Below are 15,605 nucleotides of genomic sequence, written 5' to 3'. Positions count from 1 at the left end.
AAGCAACTGTCTCTATGTAGCTCATAAAGGATTTCATTACTGTGTTACGAGAACTGAAGGGCTCTGGACACTTTTGCCTGGCAGGAGGGTTGTTTCAGCCTAAAGCTGAGGCATGTGTTCGATTCTAGAATTCATTAGATGCTAGAATTTATTTATTTATTTATTTAATCCACTTGCTTGTGTTCCAATTTTGAACTTGGTTTATTCAGTGGAAAGGAATTTAGAAGCAAGGTTATTATTATGCTGGATGCATCTGCAGCTCCTTCTCAATTATGCAGCATCCCCTGCAATCGTAGCTCAACTGTCTTGCGTACCAGATATCTGTAGTCTGTGTGTCCTTAGATTCCTATGTTGAAACTAAAATTCCTGGGAGATAAGGGGGTAATTGAAGTCCACCTGGTTCTCACTCCACAATATGATAGGAACATGTGCAAAATACACAGTTCCTCAACTGAAAACTGGGTGGAGAGATTAAGTAATATGAATGCACATGGACACCATCTTCTCAGCACCAAATTCAAGGTCCAAACCAGATTTATGCCTGTTACTGTTACAGAAATACACACGTGCAATAGAGTTCTTTGTAGAATATCTCACAGATACTGGTTTATACGACTTGAATTTACACATAAAGCATCTGTGGCATGCTCACCAGATGCCACTTCCAATATTCTGATTAGCAATTGCACTAAATTGCTGAAATCAACAGACAAAACCCCAGACCAATAAACAACTGCAAATCTTAGAAAGGTACAGAACAGCCATAAATACACAAATTCTAACACCAGTTCTATTTGTAGTTAAAAATACTGTTCTGAATGCTCCTCTGACACTGAAGAGAGATTGATAAATGCCTTAAAATGCAAAGAGCAAAGTATGGAGTTAAGAAAAAATGCAGTCTTCAATAGAGAATATCTGAACATGGCCTCTTGCATACTCTACTGACAATATTTCAGCTATTTATTTCTGTGGTTTGTGTGTGAAAATTTTTGAAACATTTCAGGATATTGTTTTCCATCTAATAGGAGAAAAGCTTTGAGGAATTAAAAAAACCCCAAAGAATCATCAAATGGTTTGTGTTTGAAGAGACTTTAAAGATCATATAGTTTCAACCATCCTGCCATGGACAGGGACTTCTTCAACTAGACCAGGTTGCTCAAAGCCCCATCCATCCCTGTCTTGAACACTTCCAGGGATGTGGCATCCACAACTTCCTTGGACAACCTGTGCCAGTGCCTCACCATCCTCACAGTAAAGAATTTCTGCCTAATATGTAATCCAAATCTACTCTCTTTCAGTTTAAAGCCATTCTCCCTTATCCTTCGTCCTACCCTACAGGAACAGTAAGTGCCACAGCCAAGTATAAACACTATTTCAGCCCCTCCCACCTCCATATACTTATGTGAATTTTTCTCTAGTATTCAGTCATCACCATTTAATACAGGATAAAGAAGCACCACTTCATTCTTGCATCAGCTACTTTCAGGTAATTTCAGCACCTCCTCTGAACAGCATAGGTGTCCCACTGATTAATATGCTAACATATAATTTTCCTCACTTTGGTAAGAACAAGCCTTTATTTGTGCTGAACAATCAGTTAAAGTACTCCAAAAAATAGTACATCATTTGATATGAGCTACAGCATTTCAAAAAACTATTGCATCATAGACAGGCATATTTTCTATGAGAAGCAGCACCTGCATCTCAAAAGAACACTGTGTACTATCACAGATCTAAATAGTCATAAAGAAATTTTGACTAAAATATTTTTTAAAACTAATTTTCTGCTTTTAGAATATACAGTAGTTGCTTGTGAAAAAGCTGTTCCACTTCCTGCATTTTTTGATTTTGGCTCAGCTTGTCAGGAGAGTACATTAATATTCCAAAATGCTTGCACTTTTTAAAAATAACAACACAGGCTTGAAGCACTTTCCTTCTGGGGTTTTGTAGTTACTAAATTTACTCAGAAAGAGAGGACACAGATTTATAGGAAGATTTTTATCTGATAGATGCCAATGGAGAAACTCTGAGACAAAATTATCTTTCCAGCCATTCTATACTCTTTGTGTAAAATTCAATTTTCCTTTCTACTAAAAATTATTGTGGCATCTTTCATGTAAATCACTGTTGGAGTGCCAGGTTTAGTATTGACATAGATTTCAATTTTACCAATCAAAATTATGTATTAAAAAAATTTCAGCATCATTAGCCTACACCCATACTACTGCAATTACCACTCACACTTGCAAAGACTTCAGCAAAACTATGTAGTAGCTGTAGTAGAATTATGCATGACAGATTGCCACCCTAAATTAACAAACTTTGCAAACTATAGTTACTTCCTTTGCAGAACAACTGATTTAAATTCAGCTGAAGATACAAATGAGCCTCTGGCTGAAGCCCAAAAGCCAACTTTACTGTAAATCCCCAGCTTTTGTTATACAATCTTAATGCTTAAGCCATAATTACCAGTTCCAGTAGAAGATGCTAACTTGATCTTCTGCTCTCATTATAAGACTTCTACTTTCCTTGTGAGTTTTCTTTATCCTATTCCCACTCATGGAATTCACCATCTACAGTCTAAAGTTCTAGCCAGTGTTTATTTCCAACAAAATTTCTAACCAAAATTAAGAAAATAAATCTTTCTCTTACTTTGTGTCTATGAGATACAAATAATACATCGCACACACAGCAATGCACTAGTTTACTGTTTTAAGACTGTTTTTTAATCTGAAGTCTTCATACAGCTCAGAGATGTATCCTTGGCAAACTTACATGCAGTTACCAACTTGAAAAAATGTTTTTACATTCTAAGGTTTTTTTCTAATAAAACCCACATTATAGCAAGTCGGTGAAGTCTAATCAAATGAGATTTAAAAATTAACAGTATAGAAACAGTTCTTGTGTCTACAGGCTAGGGTGCATATTGCTGCCATAGCCAAGGTTTAAAATGTGACGTAGACACCACTATGCTCACATTTCTAGAACATATATAGGCCAAGGTTAATTCAAAGAGGATTGCACAGAATGCTTTTTAATGAAGATGCTGAGTAGGTGGCATTGCTAAAACAAAGAAGAGATACAAAAACAACCAAAAAAAAGAAGAAAAATTTACTTAGTTACCATGTAAATACATTTTGCAACTCTTTTTTTTTCAAGAAGAGACACTGGGTCTTCAATACACATGAACAACTAACTTACATCATGTATTAATTTGTCAAGGGGAGGCAATACATAAAAATACTAACTGGAATTTAGTTGGACAGATTAACATAGAGAAAATTCTGAAACTTTCAAGAGAACATAACAGCTTTTTGAAACAGCTTTTGATAACCTCTTATGTTGTAACAAATTGATACACAATTGAACCTTTTTGTCACCTGCAAAACAGATGAGTACTTTGACATAAAAAACCAGATGTTTTGTCTTCTGCCAGTTTCTCATTTCTTTAGTTGCACATTTTACAGGACAAGACATAAGCATATTCTATCCCAAACATTCTGACTGTGGTGGCAGGTAAGATGTGATTGGAGCAGAGCATCCTGTGGAGGTGGAGCAGCACTGTTCTGAGCCAAGATCCTGCTTCACCTGGAGATTCCTGCTCAGCCTTCCCCCCCTCCACCCTCCACCTCCCATTCATTTCCGTGAGGAGGGCTCAAAGGGCTGCTGTGCACACGTGAATGGAATGGCACAAAAAAATCTAGCTTACATAAGAAGTGTGCACCAGGTTACCTATAAAAGGGAGAGGATTGTCCTCTCTTTCTCCCTTTTTCCCCTGCTCTTTCTCTTCCCTCTCTTTGTCTTTCACTCTCATGCTTTTTCATTCTCATGTTCTGGGACTTCCACATGGCAGGACAATACCAGGCAGGATACCAAAACCAAAACACAATCCCCAGAAAAGCAGTTACTACTTCAATAACTTGCCCACATCTTTCTGAAGAAGTTCCTCAGGCTGGTATAAAATTGGGTGGATATAGGCCACTCATGACTTTATTCATGAGCTATAATCAACCAAAGTAAAAGGCTTAGATACTATTAACTCAGAATTTTCAGGATAAAAAGCAGAGATCCTCCTTGACTGAGCAAGAAGTCACAGCAATAACAACAGTACAGGCTGACATGAAAAAAGTGTGTTCAAAAGACAGAGTTGTTCAATTGGATGACCCCCAGACAGGTTCCATTGAAGTATAGCAAATCAAGGACAAAATCATGAATCATGGAAGTTTTTATCAGCTGTCAGCAAAGAGTGAGCAAAGCCAACTCAATTTCAGAGTAGCATTCCCTCCAGAGACCACCAAAAAATATAGGAGTGACTTGTCCCTTGGCAAAGCTTGTGATTAAGAAAACCTTATATCTTGTTCATAGCCAATAAAAGTGACACTATTGGAACTTAGAGTTGTGTGGTGCGCCAAAATGACTTAAAGAGTCCTTTATGTCTGTCCTGATTTTTGAAACCAGGACAATGGCATAATAATGACTTTATCTTCAGTGACAGGTGAGCGATTCCAAGGGCAAGGCTGGAAGAGCAGGTATCAGAGTCTACATCTACAGACAAGCCAAGAAATATTCCTTTTACTCAAGACTTGGATTTTTTTTTAATACTACCCTTTGATAGACAATTGCATAATGTCAGGAGAAAATATCACTAGAAATTTTCTTTTGTTTTTAAGAATTCATGTGTATTTGTTTTCCAACTGACTTAACTCTAAGTATTTTAGCATTTCCTTTTAATATTCAAGGTTTTAATGACACAATCACAAGATGAAAGGCAAATTTTCAACCTATATACAAAGTTCAGTACACATTTCCTGCAGTTTAAGATCTGCATTTAACCCTGCAAAAATGATTTAATTTGGGCATCCAGTGGTGATTTCAGCATCTGTAATTATATGTGAATTTTGCACTAGCAAACCTAGCTACCCCCACACTTAAACTGCAGCAGCAGAAAGCTCAGTTCCACCTAGCTACTAAACAGGCTGCCCAGGACTCTTACTAGCAGTAGTTCACTATTAGAATCAGAGGTGAACCCTGCCTTATCAATGAACACATTTTATCAGCTCCAGATCCATCTTACTAAAAGACAGTACCAGCATACAGGCAAGAACCCCACTCATACCTCTTAGCCATGATGCAGCACACTTGCAGCTAGTATTGTTTGTCTTCCCACCTCACTTTACTTTGTGCTGAGTAATGGGAGAGCAGTGAAACCCTAAACTCCTGGGCTGAGATCCCTACATGGATGTCCCTCAGAGGCCATTCTACAAAACATGCCACCAGTGCAGAAGAAATGCACCTGTTCCACAGTTAATATTGAATATGTTACAAGTCATCTAAAGAGTTAAACAAACACCACTTTGAAAGATGTGTTCTTTTATAGGGGAATGAGTGAATTTACTTAAAGAGCAAGCTCTCCTAGAAAATAGTGAATTAACAATTTTGCAGTATATTTTAACTCCCGTATACGTCAAGCTTAAATCATCATTGCTTCCATGGAAAAGGCAAGGAAAAAGCATTCCCCTTTGTAATTAACACCCAAAGTAAACACAAATGGCTGGTGAGCAGCAGAGCTGTTCAGAATCCACTGTCGCTCCGACTGAAATGAAAACTCAGAAAACCTAGCTTAGTTTTACCTTTCTACAGCACCGAGATCAATTCTGTAAGTGACAAAAGAGCTAATGTCACAGGCAGATGCCACACACCTGTGGAAATACCCTGAAGAAACATTACAAATCCCTACAGCTTCAAAGATTTTCTTCATCATTATCAGTCTGGAAATTTTGCACCAATTTCATAAAGTCTATGTATCAGAATATTCATGCTAAAGAGCTTCATGCTTTAAGTGTAATTTTAAATAAATTTGTTGTACTACATATTAAGGTCTAACAGAACCCTTAAAATATGTAGATATAGGTAAAAGACAAAGTATTCCAGTTAATTTAATGAATTCTAGAATTTCAAAATTGTAAAGAAAATATTAGAATATTACAGAAACTACTTTAGAGCTATTCACACTTTGCATGGCCAGGTGGTATAGGACAAAATAATCTCACAGCCAAAGTTCCCTTTTGTAGTTGCCTTTACAATTTTAGAAGGCAAAATCTGGCCTTATAGATGTACACTTGGGTAGCAGTGTTTGGTACTTAAATGTTCATTTGTGGACTTAAATGTTGACTGGTCCGTTCTTTTTCCCCCACCTCAGAATTCTGATCAATATCAAAGCTATGATATTTGCATTTGCACTCACTACCAAATGTTTGATTGTAGATTTATCTTAGCAAGTTACTAATATTTAGCTACTAATACAAGAAAATATTATAAACATGATTTTGTAACAAATTGTATGGATGGTAAACTGAAAAGTAAAGTATCTGTTCAACAGAGTGATCAAAATTCAACATTATTGTGGAATATACTCTGACTTAGATTTTTCATTATCTAAGACAATACTGGTACTCTTCAACATAGAAAGATTTTGATTTTACAGAAAAACAGGACTAAGACTACCTCATAGATTTATTAACACAAGCATGAACTAATTAAGAGAAATGGGAAACTATCATGATATCGCTTATGAACATGCTTGAACTTTTCTTATATACATAGAAGACAGATTTCAACAGACAATTTCCCACAAAGGTATTTAGGGTCAACATACTTTTCATTTGTGTCAACTTTTGCATTATGCATATTAAAATTCTCTGCAGGTGATTGACTGAAAACTATTGTAACATTCCACTCTGATCACAGGTCATCACTTGCATGGTAGAAAGAACTAAAGGGATTTCCAGTATTTCAAAATTGTTTGGGTTTTTTTAAAATTCATTGACAGTGTTAATATAAACAGCACAAGTGAGTCAAAATTAAAGAGTTAAAACAAGATAGCCTGAATTTTTTAATACATAATATCTTGGTTTTCTTTTTTCTTCTGTAATAACCTGATGCTATACAATAAAACAATTACATGTAAATAAAATTAAAAAGGGTTTGCTTTGAAAATTAAATCCTAGAGACATTATGCAGGATAGTAAGATTACCTCTACCTAATGAGGAAAACAAACCAAAACAAAAATTAAAATTAAAATTAATAAAGAAAGAAAAAACCCTCATGATAGCTAATACCAGAAAGAACAAAACCGTTCCATATTTCACTGTATTTTGCACTTATCACCAATTTGTTTTTCCAAGTTCATGTTCCATTCCCAGTGCTGAGGTCATTTGAGGTATAAAATACACATGCTTTGAATCTCCTTTCTTTAGGATAATACATGTCTTTTAAGAAGCAAGCAGGGTTTCAGAAAAAACATAAATCATTTTGACATGAAGGAGGCTTTCACTGTTAAGGTATTCTCAAAGCAAACCTCTGCTGATTGCACGTTTAGGAGGTGCAAGACTTAAAACTTTGTAGTTTGAGACTGAAGAGACTAATTTATATAAGCAGTAAATTAAGAAATAAAGATGAAAAACACCTACCTTTCGGGAATGTATTTCTTTCACATATAGTGGAAGTAGAAACTCAGATATTCCTTCAAGTCGTATTCCTTTTTTAGTGACTCTCAAATTTCCCATTCCATCCTACAATCAATAATAATGTTCACTTTAGGAAATAACCTTATCCAGAACAAGTTAAAAGAACACAGTAGTTGGCCTAACACCTTAAAACAATGAGTGCTGTCTCACTGTCCCCAGTATTCTTCATGATCTTGGACAGGAGGTGGATGGGCACATTTATACACAAAGATTTGCCTAGGATTGAGGTATTTAACTGTGCGACCTGATGATGACCCATGTACATTATTTCTTGGCTGCACCTAATGCAAGGTAGGTCATAGTGCAACCAATGCAACTGTAGATCACAAGTATTCCCTTTACTGTAGAGGTGAAACGAGATCCTTAATTACAATTGCTAGGTAAGAAGTTAGTTAATTACCTCTAATACACATAAAACATTCAGTAAAGCAGTCTATGCATTGTTATATCTTGAATCCACTGCTCTTCCCAGTAATTAAAATACATAAGAAAATATCATATAGGAAGAAAGCATACAGGAGGTTTAATAGTTGCTCATCACTACTAAGAGCATGTTTCTGGTGAAAAGAACAATTTTAAAAATGTTGAGGGCTATTTTTGATTATTTGTTTTTTTATTTGTGTGAATAGAAATAAGAAAGACACCACCATAAAAGTTTCCTGACATAATACAATTCTTCACTATACTGCTGGTGGAATTCACCTTGATACACTGAAGTGCAAAATTAGCAAATTTAACCTAACTGCTAATTACACATTTGGAAGCCATCGTTGACTCTAGTGTAGTGGAACAGTAAGAAATTGCACTTCTGCTCTGTTAGCTGAACTGTGAAACAAGTAATCTCCACTTGCTCTCCCCTGGGCAGCTGTAAACAGCTAAGTAGCTGTGCCCCTCACTGTATAGCTGAAGCTGGAAGACAACACTGAATTAAATGATATTATACTTATCTAAAGGTAAGTATAGCTACTATAGTACTATAGCTATTCCCTTTCTAAAACAATGATGCCAGTATGACATATATCTGATTGACACCACTGGATCCACATCTGAAGCAATACCATGAAAACGCTAATTATTTAAGACAACAAAAAAAATTGCACTTCATACAATATTCAGCTGGTACTATTTCCAAAGAAAACAAGGGTATGGTGACAGATTGCTTTTCACACCATGATAGATTTCCAAAGAATATACTGTTGGGAATCATGCCTTTCCATGTTAGTTATAGGACTAGAATCCTAGATGCCTGTGACTACAAAAGCAGAGATTACAAGAGTTAGAAAATAAATGTAACTCCTTTACAAAATGGAGAAAATATGAAATAACAAAAGCTACTGCTAAGGCAGTCTATAATATTGAATATACTTGTTAAAGTAATATGGCACCAAGAGAAATATACAGACTTTGTAAGAGTCTATAGAACATTTAGCAAAATTTGTAACTTATTTGTAACTTGGATTTATGCAATCACATAAAGCCAAGAACTGCTTTTTTTTGTTAGTAAAAGTGCTATTTGTATTCAAACTATATCTAGTTGGTTTCATCCCTGCTGGGAGCAAAGCCCCACACTGCTGCTTGCTTCCTCCTGTCCAGTGGAGTGGGGGAGAGAAGTGGAAGGGTAAAGAGGAAAAACGTGTGGGTTGGGATAAAAACATTTTAATAGGTAAAGCAAAAGCCATACATGCAAGCAAAGCAACACAAGGAATTCATTCACTGATTCCCATGAGCAGGCAGGTGTTCAGCCATCTCCAGGAAAGCAGGGTCCAGCATGTGTAATGGTGACTCAGGAAGACAAAACTCCAAACATCCCTCCCTGTTCCTTCTTCCCCCAGCTCTATATGCCAATCATGATGCCATGTGGTACAGAATATCCCTGTGGTCAGTTGGGGTCAGCTGTCCTGGCTGTGTCCCCTCCAAACTTCTTGAGCACTCCCAGCCTTCTTGTTGGTGGGGTAGTATGAGAACCAGAAAAGGCCTTGGCTCTATGTAGCCACTGCTCAGCAGCAACAAAACCAACGCTGAATGATTAACACTGTGTCCAGCACAAATCCAAAATATACCCTCATACCAGCCACTATTGAGAAAATTAATTCTATCCCAGTGAAAAGCAGCACACTAAGACAGCTGAATTGTCAAATAATGCTTCTCAAAAGAAGTGAAATGTTAATACATTTTTCTTAAATCAAGTAGTAAGACATTTCTACAAATTATTCCACATATGAAACCTCAGGCATTTGTAGGCTTTCTAACAGAGAGTCCAATGTGAGACAGTGATGCCTGGTTTTGTAAAGGAAAATAAAGAAATTACAATGGTTTTGAATGTGCAACCTACATTAATAGCCATTAATTCACAATTTCAGCAATCCTATAGTAATGGCATATAAAATCATAGTAGAAAAGAATAACCTGAGAAAATACAACTACCATCCTATATTATTTTGGCAGTGAATAAATACTCAACAAAATTAAGTACTGAATTATTGGACTGAACTATTTGGATATAAACAGATTTTCTAACTGAAAAGGTGAATTCAGTATGTTGTTTTAGCTACTTCTCTGGAATGTTTGTAACTGACAGGCACAAAATAACATTTCACAGTAAAACTGAGCAGTGGGGGAAAGTGAAAAATATCCCCAAAATATATAAAGTCAAGCTTCCAGAAAACTGGAAATGCTAAAATTAAGATTGACTAGGTAATTTCCACCTGGTCCATCTTGCATGTATGTGTACGATAAAAGTCTATAAATATATGTAATATTTACCCTCCTGAATCTCAGCTAATTCCTCACATGTTCGGCACTATTCTTAATCAGCAGATACTCACTTTTCCTTTCACCACATTATTTTCTTTGCTCCATGTTTATTGTACTCCATTAAAACCCTAGAGAACAGTACTGTCAGCTTTCCTCCTGAACTACTGTTGTCATATTTGTTACTGAAGTTACACAGTTCTTCACAACTGTTTATTAATTTTCAAAATCTTTTTGGTGGCTTTGTATTAAGTGACACTGTTCTTATGTAACTGATAGGGATGAAAAGCACAAAAATTAATTTGTTCACTATTTTTTTATTATATTTTCTCTATTTTCAGCCGTGGGAAGTTAATTTGTATATCAAGATTAAACTGCCTGTCTCAGAAAAGAACTAATGATAGAGCCTACTGCATCCAGAAGGGCTTTCCCTTTTCTGGGTGATATTTCTAAGCCCTCATACTTCATTTCTTCAGCAGTGAGATACCAATTTACCAGAGTCCAACAGACTGAATGCAGACAAACTCTGCACAGACAGAAGTTCCAGTAAAATTACATTGTTCAATATGAGAAGACAGACACTACCTAAGTCACAAACAGTGTCATAAAACCGAAACAGGGTGACTGCAACCTCAATTGCTTGATAAACGCAATCATCTCCCAGACAATAACTTCCTGAAGTGTGTAATGACTGACATAAGGCTGAATAGCAAAATAAAGAAAATAGCTAGACATGTGCTACTATGTGCTTAAAGAGGCTCTCTCCATTCAAAGAATCACTGCCTAGTATGTTTTCTTCATCAATAACTCCCCACCCAGTTTTAACAGGGGCTGGAGCAAGATTTTCTCGTTTCATTGAGTTAGAGATATGATGTTACAGAAAAACACTGGAGGGTTTTCAGAGGTAACATAACTTACTGAAAAAGTTATTAGTATTTAAAAGATTAATTAGAGGAAGGTCCTGCTAAACTTCCAAATAAACTCCTTAAAGTTAAGTCTTTCCGAGTAACCAATACTCAGATTATCATTTTAGTGTGATTTGATTTTTTTTCAAGTGCATAACCGGACTTGAATGAACTAGTCCAGTACCTTCTTTAAATAAGTAAATTTTAAGTTTGGGTACTGGGATTGTCTGGGATGGAGTTTGTTCTCCTCACAGCAGCCTGTATGGTGCTGTGCTTTGGATATTTGGCTAAAACAGTGCTCATAACTCAACACTCTGGTTATTGTTGAACTATGCATCCAGTGTCAAGGCTTTCTCTTCACCCCCACCCACTCCACAACAAGTAGAGTGGGGATGGGCAAGGATTTAGGAGGGAACACAGCTAAGCCAAACGACCCAAACTGGCTAAAGGGATATTCCATACCTGTGACATTATGCTCAGCAACAAAAAGTTGTGGCAGTGGAAGAGGCAGGGTGGGTGGGGGTTGGTGGAGAAAACCAGGATTTTCTTTCAAGGTGGGCACTGCTTGGAAATTGACTGGGCCTCAGTCTGCTTGTGGTAGGTTGTGAGTGATTGTTTTTGCATCACTTTCTTTCCTCTTTATGATCATTTAATATTTATGATTACTTTCAGTTTTTATACCATGTATAAATTTTCCTTTCTCAACAAACTAACAGTGACCCTACCTCACTTATATGGTTCTTTTTTGTACCTAAAACACTAAGAAAAACCACCCCCTCAACTTTACACCCATAAATTATATGTCTTACAGATATTATATAAAAATAATGATAAATGAATCACTATCAATATTTGATACCATTCTTAGATTACATCTCTAATCGTGAGAGTATACCTTTGAGTCATAGCATTAAAAAAACCCAACAAAACAAAAACCAAAGACATAATCCTGGGAGTCAGACAACTAATGCTGACATTCAGAGCTGTTCCAAGCTTTGCCCTGCATATAAAAGGCAGAGATTAATGTTCTCAGATGATCCTGGTATATAAGTAGGTCTGAAGTTAATTCACACTGTCTTTAAACAGACAGGATGATCTTTTAAAATATTAAGTTATTTCTTGACAACATGCTGAGAATTCTACAAGGGTGTATTACCTATAAAGTATGTTTTCTTTCTGCCAAATAAACTATTAAAGTAGCATGTTTTATGACAACTACAAATAGAAAGTATATGATAGAACTATGAATGCTTCTCAACAAATCAGGATGTTGGCTAAAACTACAATCTGCCCTAACTAATCCTGGGCCACACACATTGCTATATGATGAAATATGTAGTTTTGTTCTTTTTTTATATCCCTTTTTTTCTTCTTTTTTTTTTTTTAATTACCTAAACTCTGAGGCATTCTAAGGAAGAAGCAGTAGATAAGGAATTCTGTACAAATTGCTGATAAACAAATAGTGTGCAAGAACAAGCCTAGCAATCTATGCAATAGACACTTCTCTGTGCCATTCATGACAAGAACTGGACACCTCTTCTTTCTACTTATTGTGGAAGTTAATAAAGTATATTTCTCAAAGTTCATTAAATGTAACTATTACAGGATGAGCTGCATATTTCACCACTTGACTATAACATGGTATTTATTGAGCACAGAAGAAAAAATTAATATTAATATTCATACTATTACTATTACTACTACTACTACTACTACTACTACTACTACTAACTTAAACAATCAAAATATGCCAGCATATGTAAAGATAACTGATGTGGGACCCAAGGTGGGGACCTCCTCACCATCAACTCCATACTGCTTCTGGAAAAGCATGATGATTATTCATAGTACCATACACAAAAAGGGCAAATCTAACACCCAAGAAAGGACTGGATACCAGAAGGTTATGCATATAGCTTTTAATTCTATCATTACCAGAAGATTACGTTACTGGAAGAAAGCTGCAATAATTCCATGTTTTTGATAATAAGGGTTCATATCATGTAACTGGTCTAATAGCAGTATTTTGGTAATACTGCTGATTTTTTAATTAGACTAATAATAAATTATTGAATATGAGTGTGTTTATTTTGTCCACATAAATTGCACAGGTTATTTAATCTGCTTCCCTACCTTCAAGGCTTTGTTGTAATCTCAGCACATCATCTTGAAAATAATTCAGCCATGCTGAAGATTTAATCATATGTTATCCTTTTATTTTATTTCTTGAATAAGTGGCTGCCTGACTTCAGAAAGAACAACTAAAAACTGATATTGGAAGACAATAAAAGAGTATTCTATACACAAAAGCCCTTGCTGATAACACTGTAAGAAATATTTATAAGAAAAATATTTATAAGAAAAAAATAAGAAACTTGTTTTGTCCCAATGTTCGTTGTATATGCATATGGGTTAGTTAAAATGGCAGAGCTCTGCCATTTCTCTAGGAATCTCTATAAACTATTTTTAGGACCAACCCTTTTTGTGCATTCCAGTGAACTGCACTAACTAATGATATTGTCTAGATCTTGAGAAACTAAAATAATTTTTGCATGAAGATGTTTTGCAATTCACTCAGTCACATACACAAAATAGGTTGTGTTGGTGTGATGAAATCATTTGTGCTTTTTGTGTTCTCACCTTGCTTTTTCAATAAGCCTGACACTATCAAAACTTCAGCTTTTGTGCCACTAAACTCTAATTGGGGCAGCACAAAAAACAAGTGGCATTAGTAACCTTTCTGGAAGCATTTATTGCTATTAATAAAGCATGTGTTGAATTGAGGGGTAGGCTTAGTCTTAGGTTCTGCAAAAGACTACTATTGTCTTGCACTACTGCAAAATCATCTCTCCCTTAGCTACTCCTGACATAATGGTTTGATTGCTTTGTATTCTTTTCCTTAAAGGCAGATTCTATATTCTCTTTAGTCAATTTGCATTATTGCCTCTACTATTTTAATGGTTAGAAAAATTTTCTTCATACATAGCCTGAAATCCAATGCTTCTCTTTGTCCTTCAAATGCAGTGTTACTTACACTAAATAATCAGGGTTAATTGTCATACTTACTGTGACATTTTCCATCTTAATGCTTCACATTGCTCCTAGTCTGCCTTTAGTTCACCCACACCTAAGTAAAAAAAACCCAGAAAAAAAAAACAAACAAAAAATCCCCCAAACAAACAAAAAGCCCTCACAGAACAAGCATAGCTTGTGAAAACTTAACATAGCTAAGCAGATAAAAGATATCTCACTTGCTTATTTCAGCATGTCTGGGTTTTTATTGCAATATTATTCTGCTACTTTTTTATTATATGCTTAAAACCAGATATTGTTATCAGAACAAATTATTTTAAAGATTGGACTCCACAAACTGGCTAGAAAATAGCTCCTCTTTTATCTGTTCATTAGAGTACTTACCCTGTGTATTTTTACCTCCTTAGTCTGTGACAAGTAGAATCTATTGATGACTGTTATAATCATATTACTCTAATGATTGCTCTCTTATTGGTAACAATCCAGTTTCTATAAATAATGGAAACTTTATTGGAAAATAATATTAAATAATTTCCCCTCTGCATTGCCAACATCAACATTATTTGTCCCAAGAGATTTTTTAATATTACCAGAAAATTCATGATGTTCCATCAGAAAAGAGGACCATTTTAAGACAAACCTCATAAGCTAGGGTTGTTATCTGCAGATTTGAGTTCTATATTTAAAATATTCCCTGATTTAGATTTCAGCATCCAAAGAAACTGGATATTTTACACTCATGTATTAAGGCACATGTACCTTCCTAAATATTTACCTATATTGTGACTCTATATTCATTACAAGGCTTAATTTATGATAACCTCATGAGCTGTACCATGGAGGTACTGAGGTACCTACAGTCAAGCACATCATTCAGGTATTCCCTGAACCAACACTAATATTCAGCAAAGTGTGCTTATAATAAAATAAATAGCATTAAGTAGCAGCTATTACACTACTTATTTGATCACACCGTAACAAAAAGCACTAAAGAAATCAATTTTCAAGGCAGTCCAGTCTAAGCAACCTATTACTGTCAAAAGCAAAAGTGATTATTTTCCTGTGAGGAAAAAAGTGTTGGATTGAATTGGATAGTTTAAGAATTTTACTATTCAAGAAGTGTGACTCTGCAACATTGCAGTCTATATAGTATCTAAGTTTAGACTGTTACTTAGTAGTTCAGTACAAACACTGCATGCTTTTCAAAACAGGTTCCACACAGCTTTCAATAAGCAACATCTTGCTCCATTGATACACCCAATAAAATACATGGAACAAAGTAGCTTCCTGCTACTCTCTTGCTATTGGGGCAAAGGAAATGAAAGTGTAAGAATGCCACAAAGTTGCTTGAGAATAACTCCTCCTTTAATCTAACAGGCTGCTCAATAG

General features: G+C 35.6%; 1 protein-coding gene across 1 annotated transcript in view; it reads right to left on the bottom strand.

Moving 5' to 3' along the window:
- Window positions 1-15,605, bottom strand: part of LOC103798174 (zeta-sarcoglycan-like) — a gene marked incomplete at its 3' end in the record, with an annotated part of 103,526 nt that overhangs the window by 67,981 nt on the left and 19,940 nt on the right. The window contains exon 2 of the mRNA XM_009070423.1: window positions 7,471-7,572. Coding sequence (XP_009068671.1) covers window positions 7,471-7,572 — 102 coding nt within the window. The remainder of the gene's footprint in view (window positions 1-7,470; window positions 7,573-15,605) is intronic.

This window comes from Acanthisitta chloris, unplaced genomic scaffold (genome assembly GCF_000695815.1).
Source record: "Acanthisitta chloris isolate BGI_N310 unplaced genomic scaffold, ASM69581v1 scaffold3752, whole genome shotgun sequence".
Classification (NCBI taxonomy): Eukaryota; Metazoa; Chordata; class Aves; order Passeriformes; family Acanthisittidae; genus Acanthisitta; species Acanthisitta chloris.
This window is presented reverse-complemented; position numbering and strand designations above follow the sequence as displayed.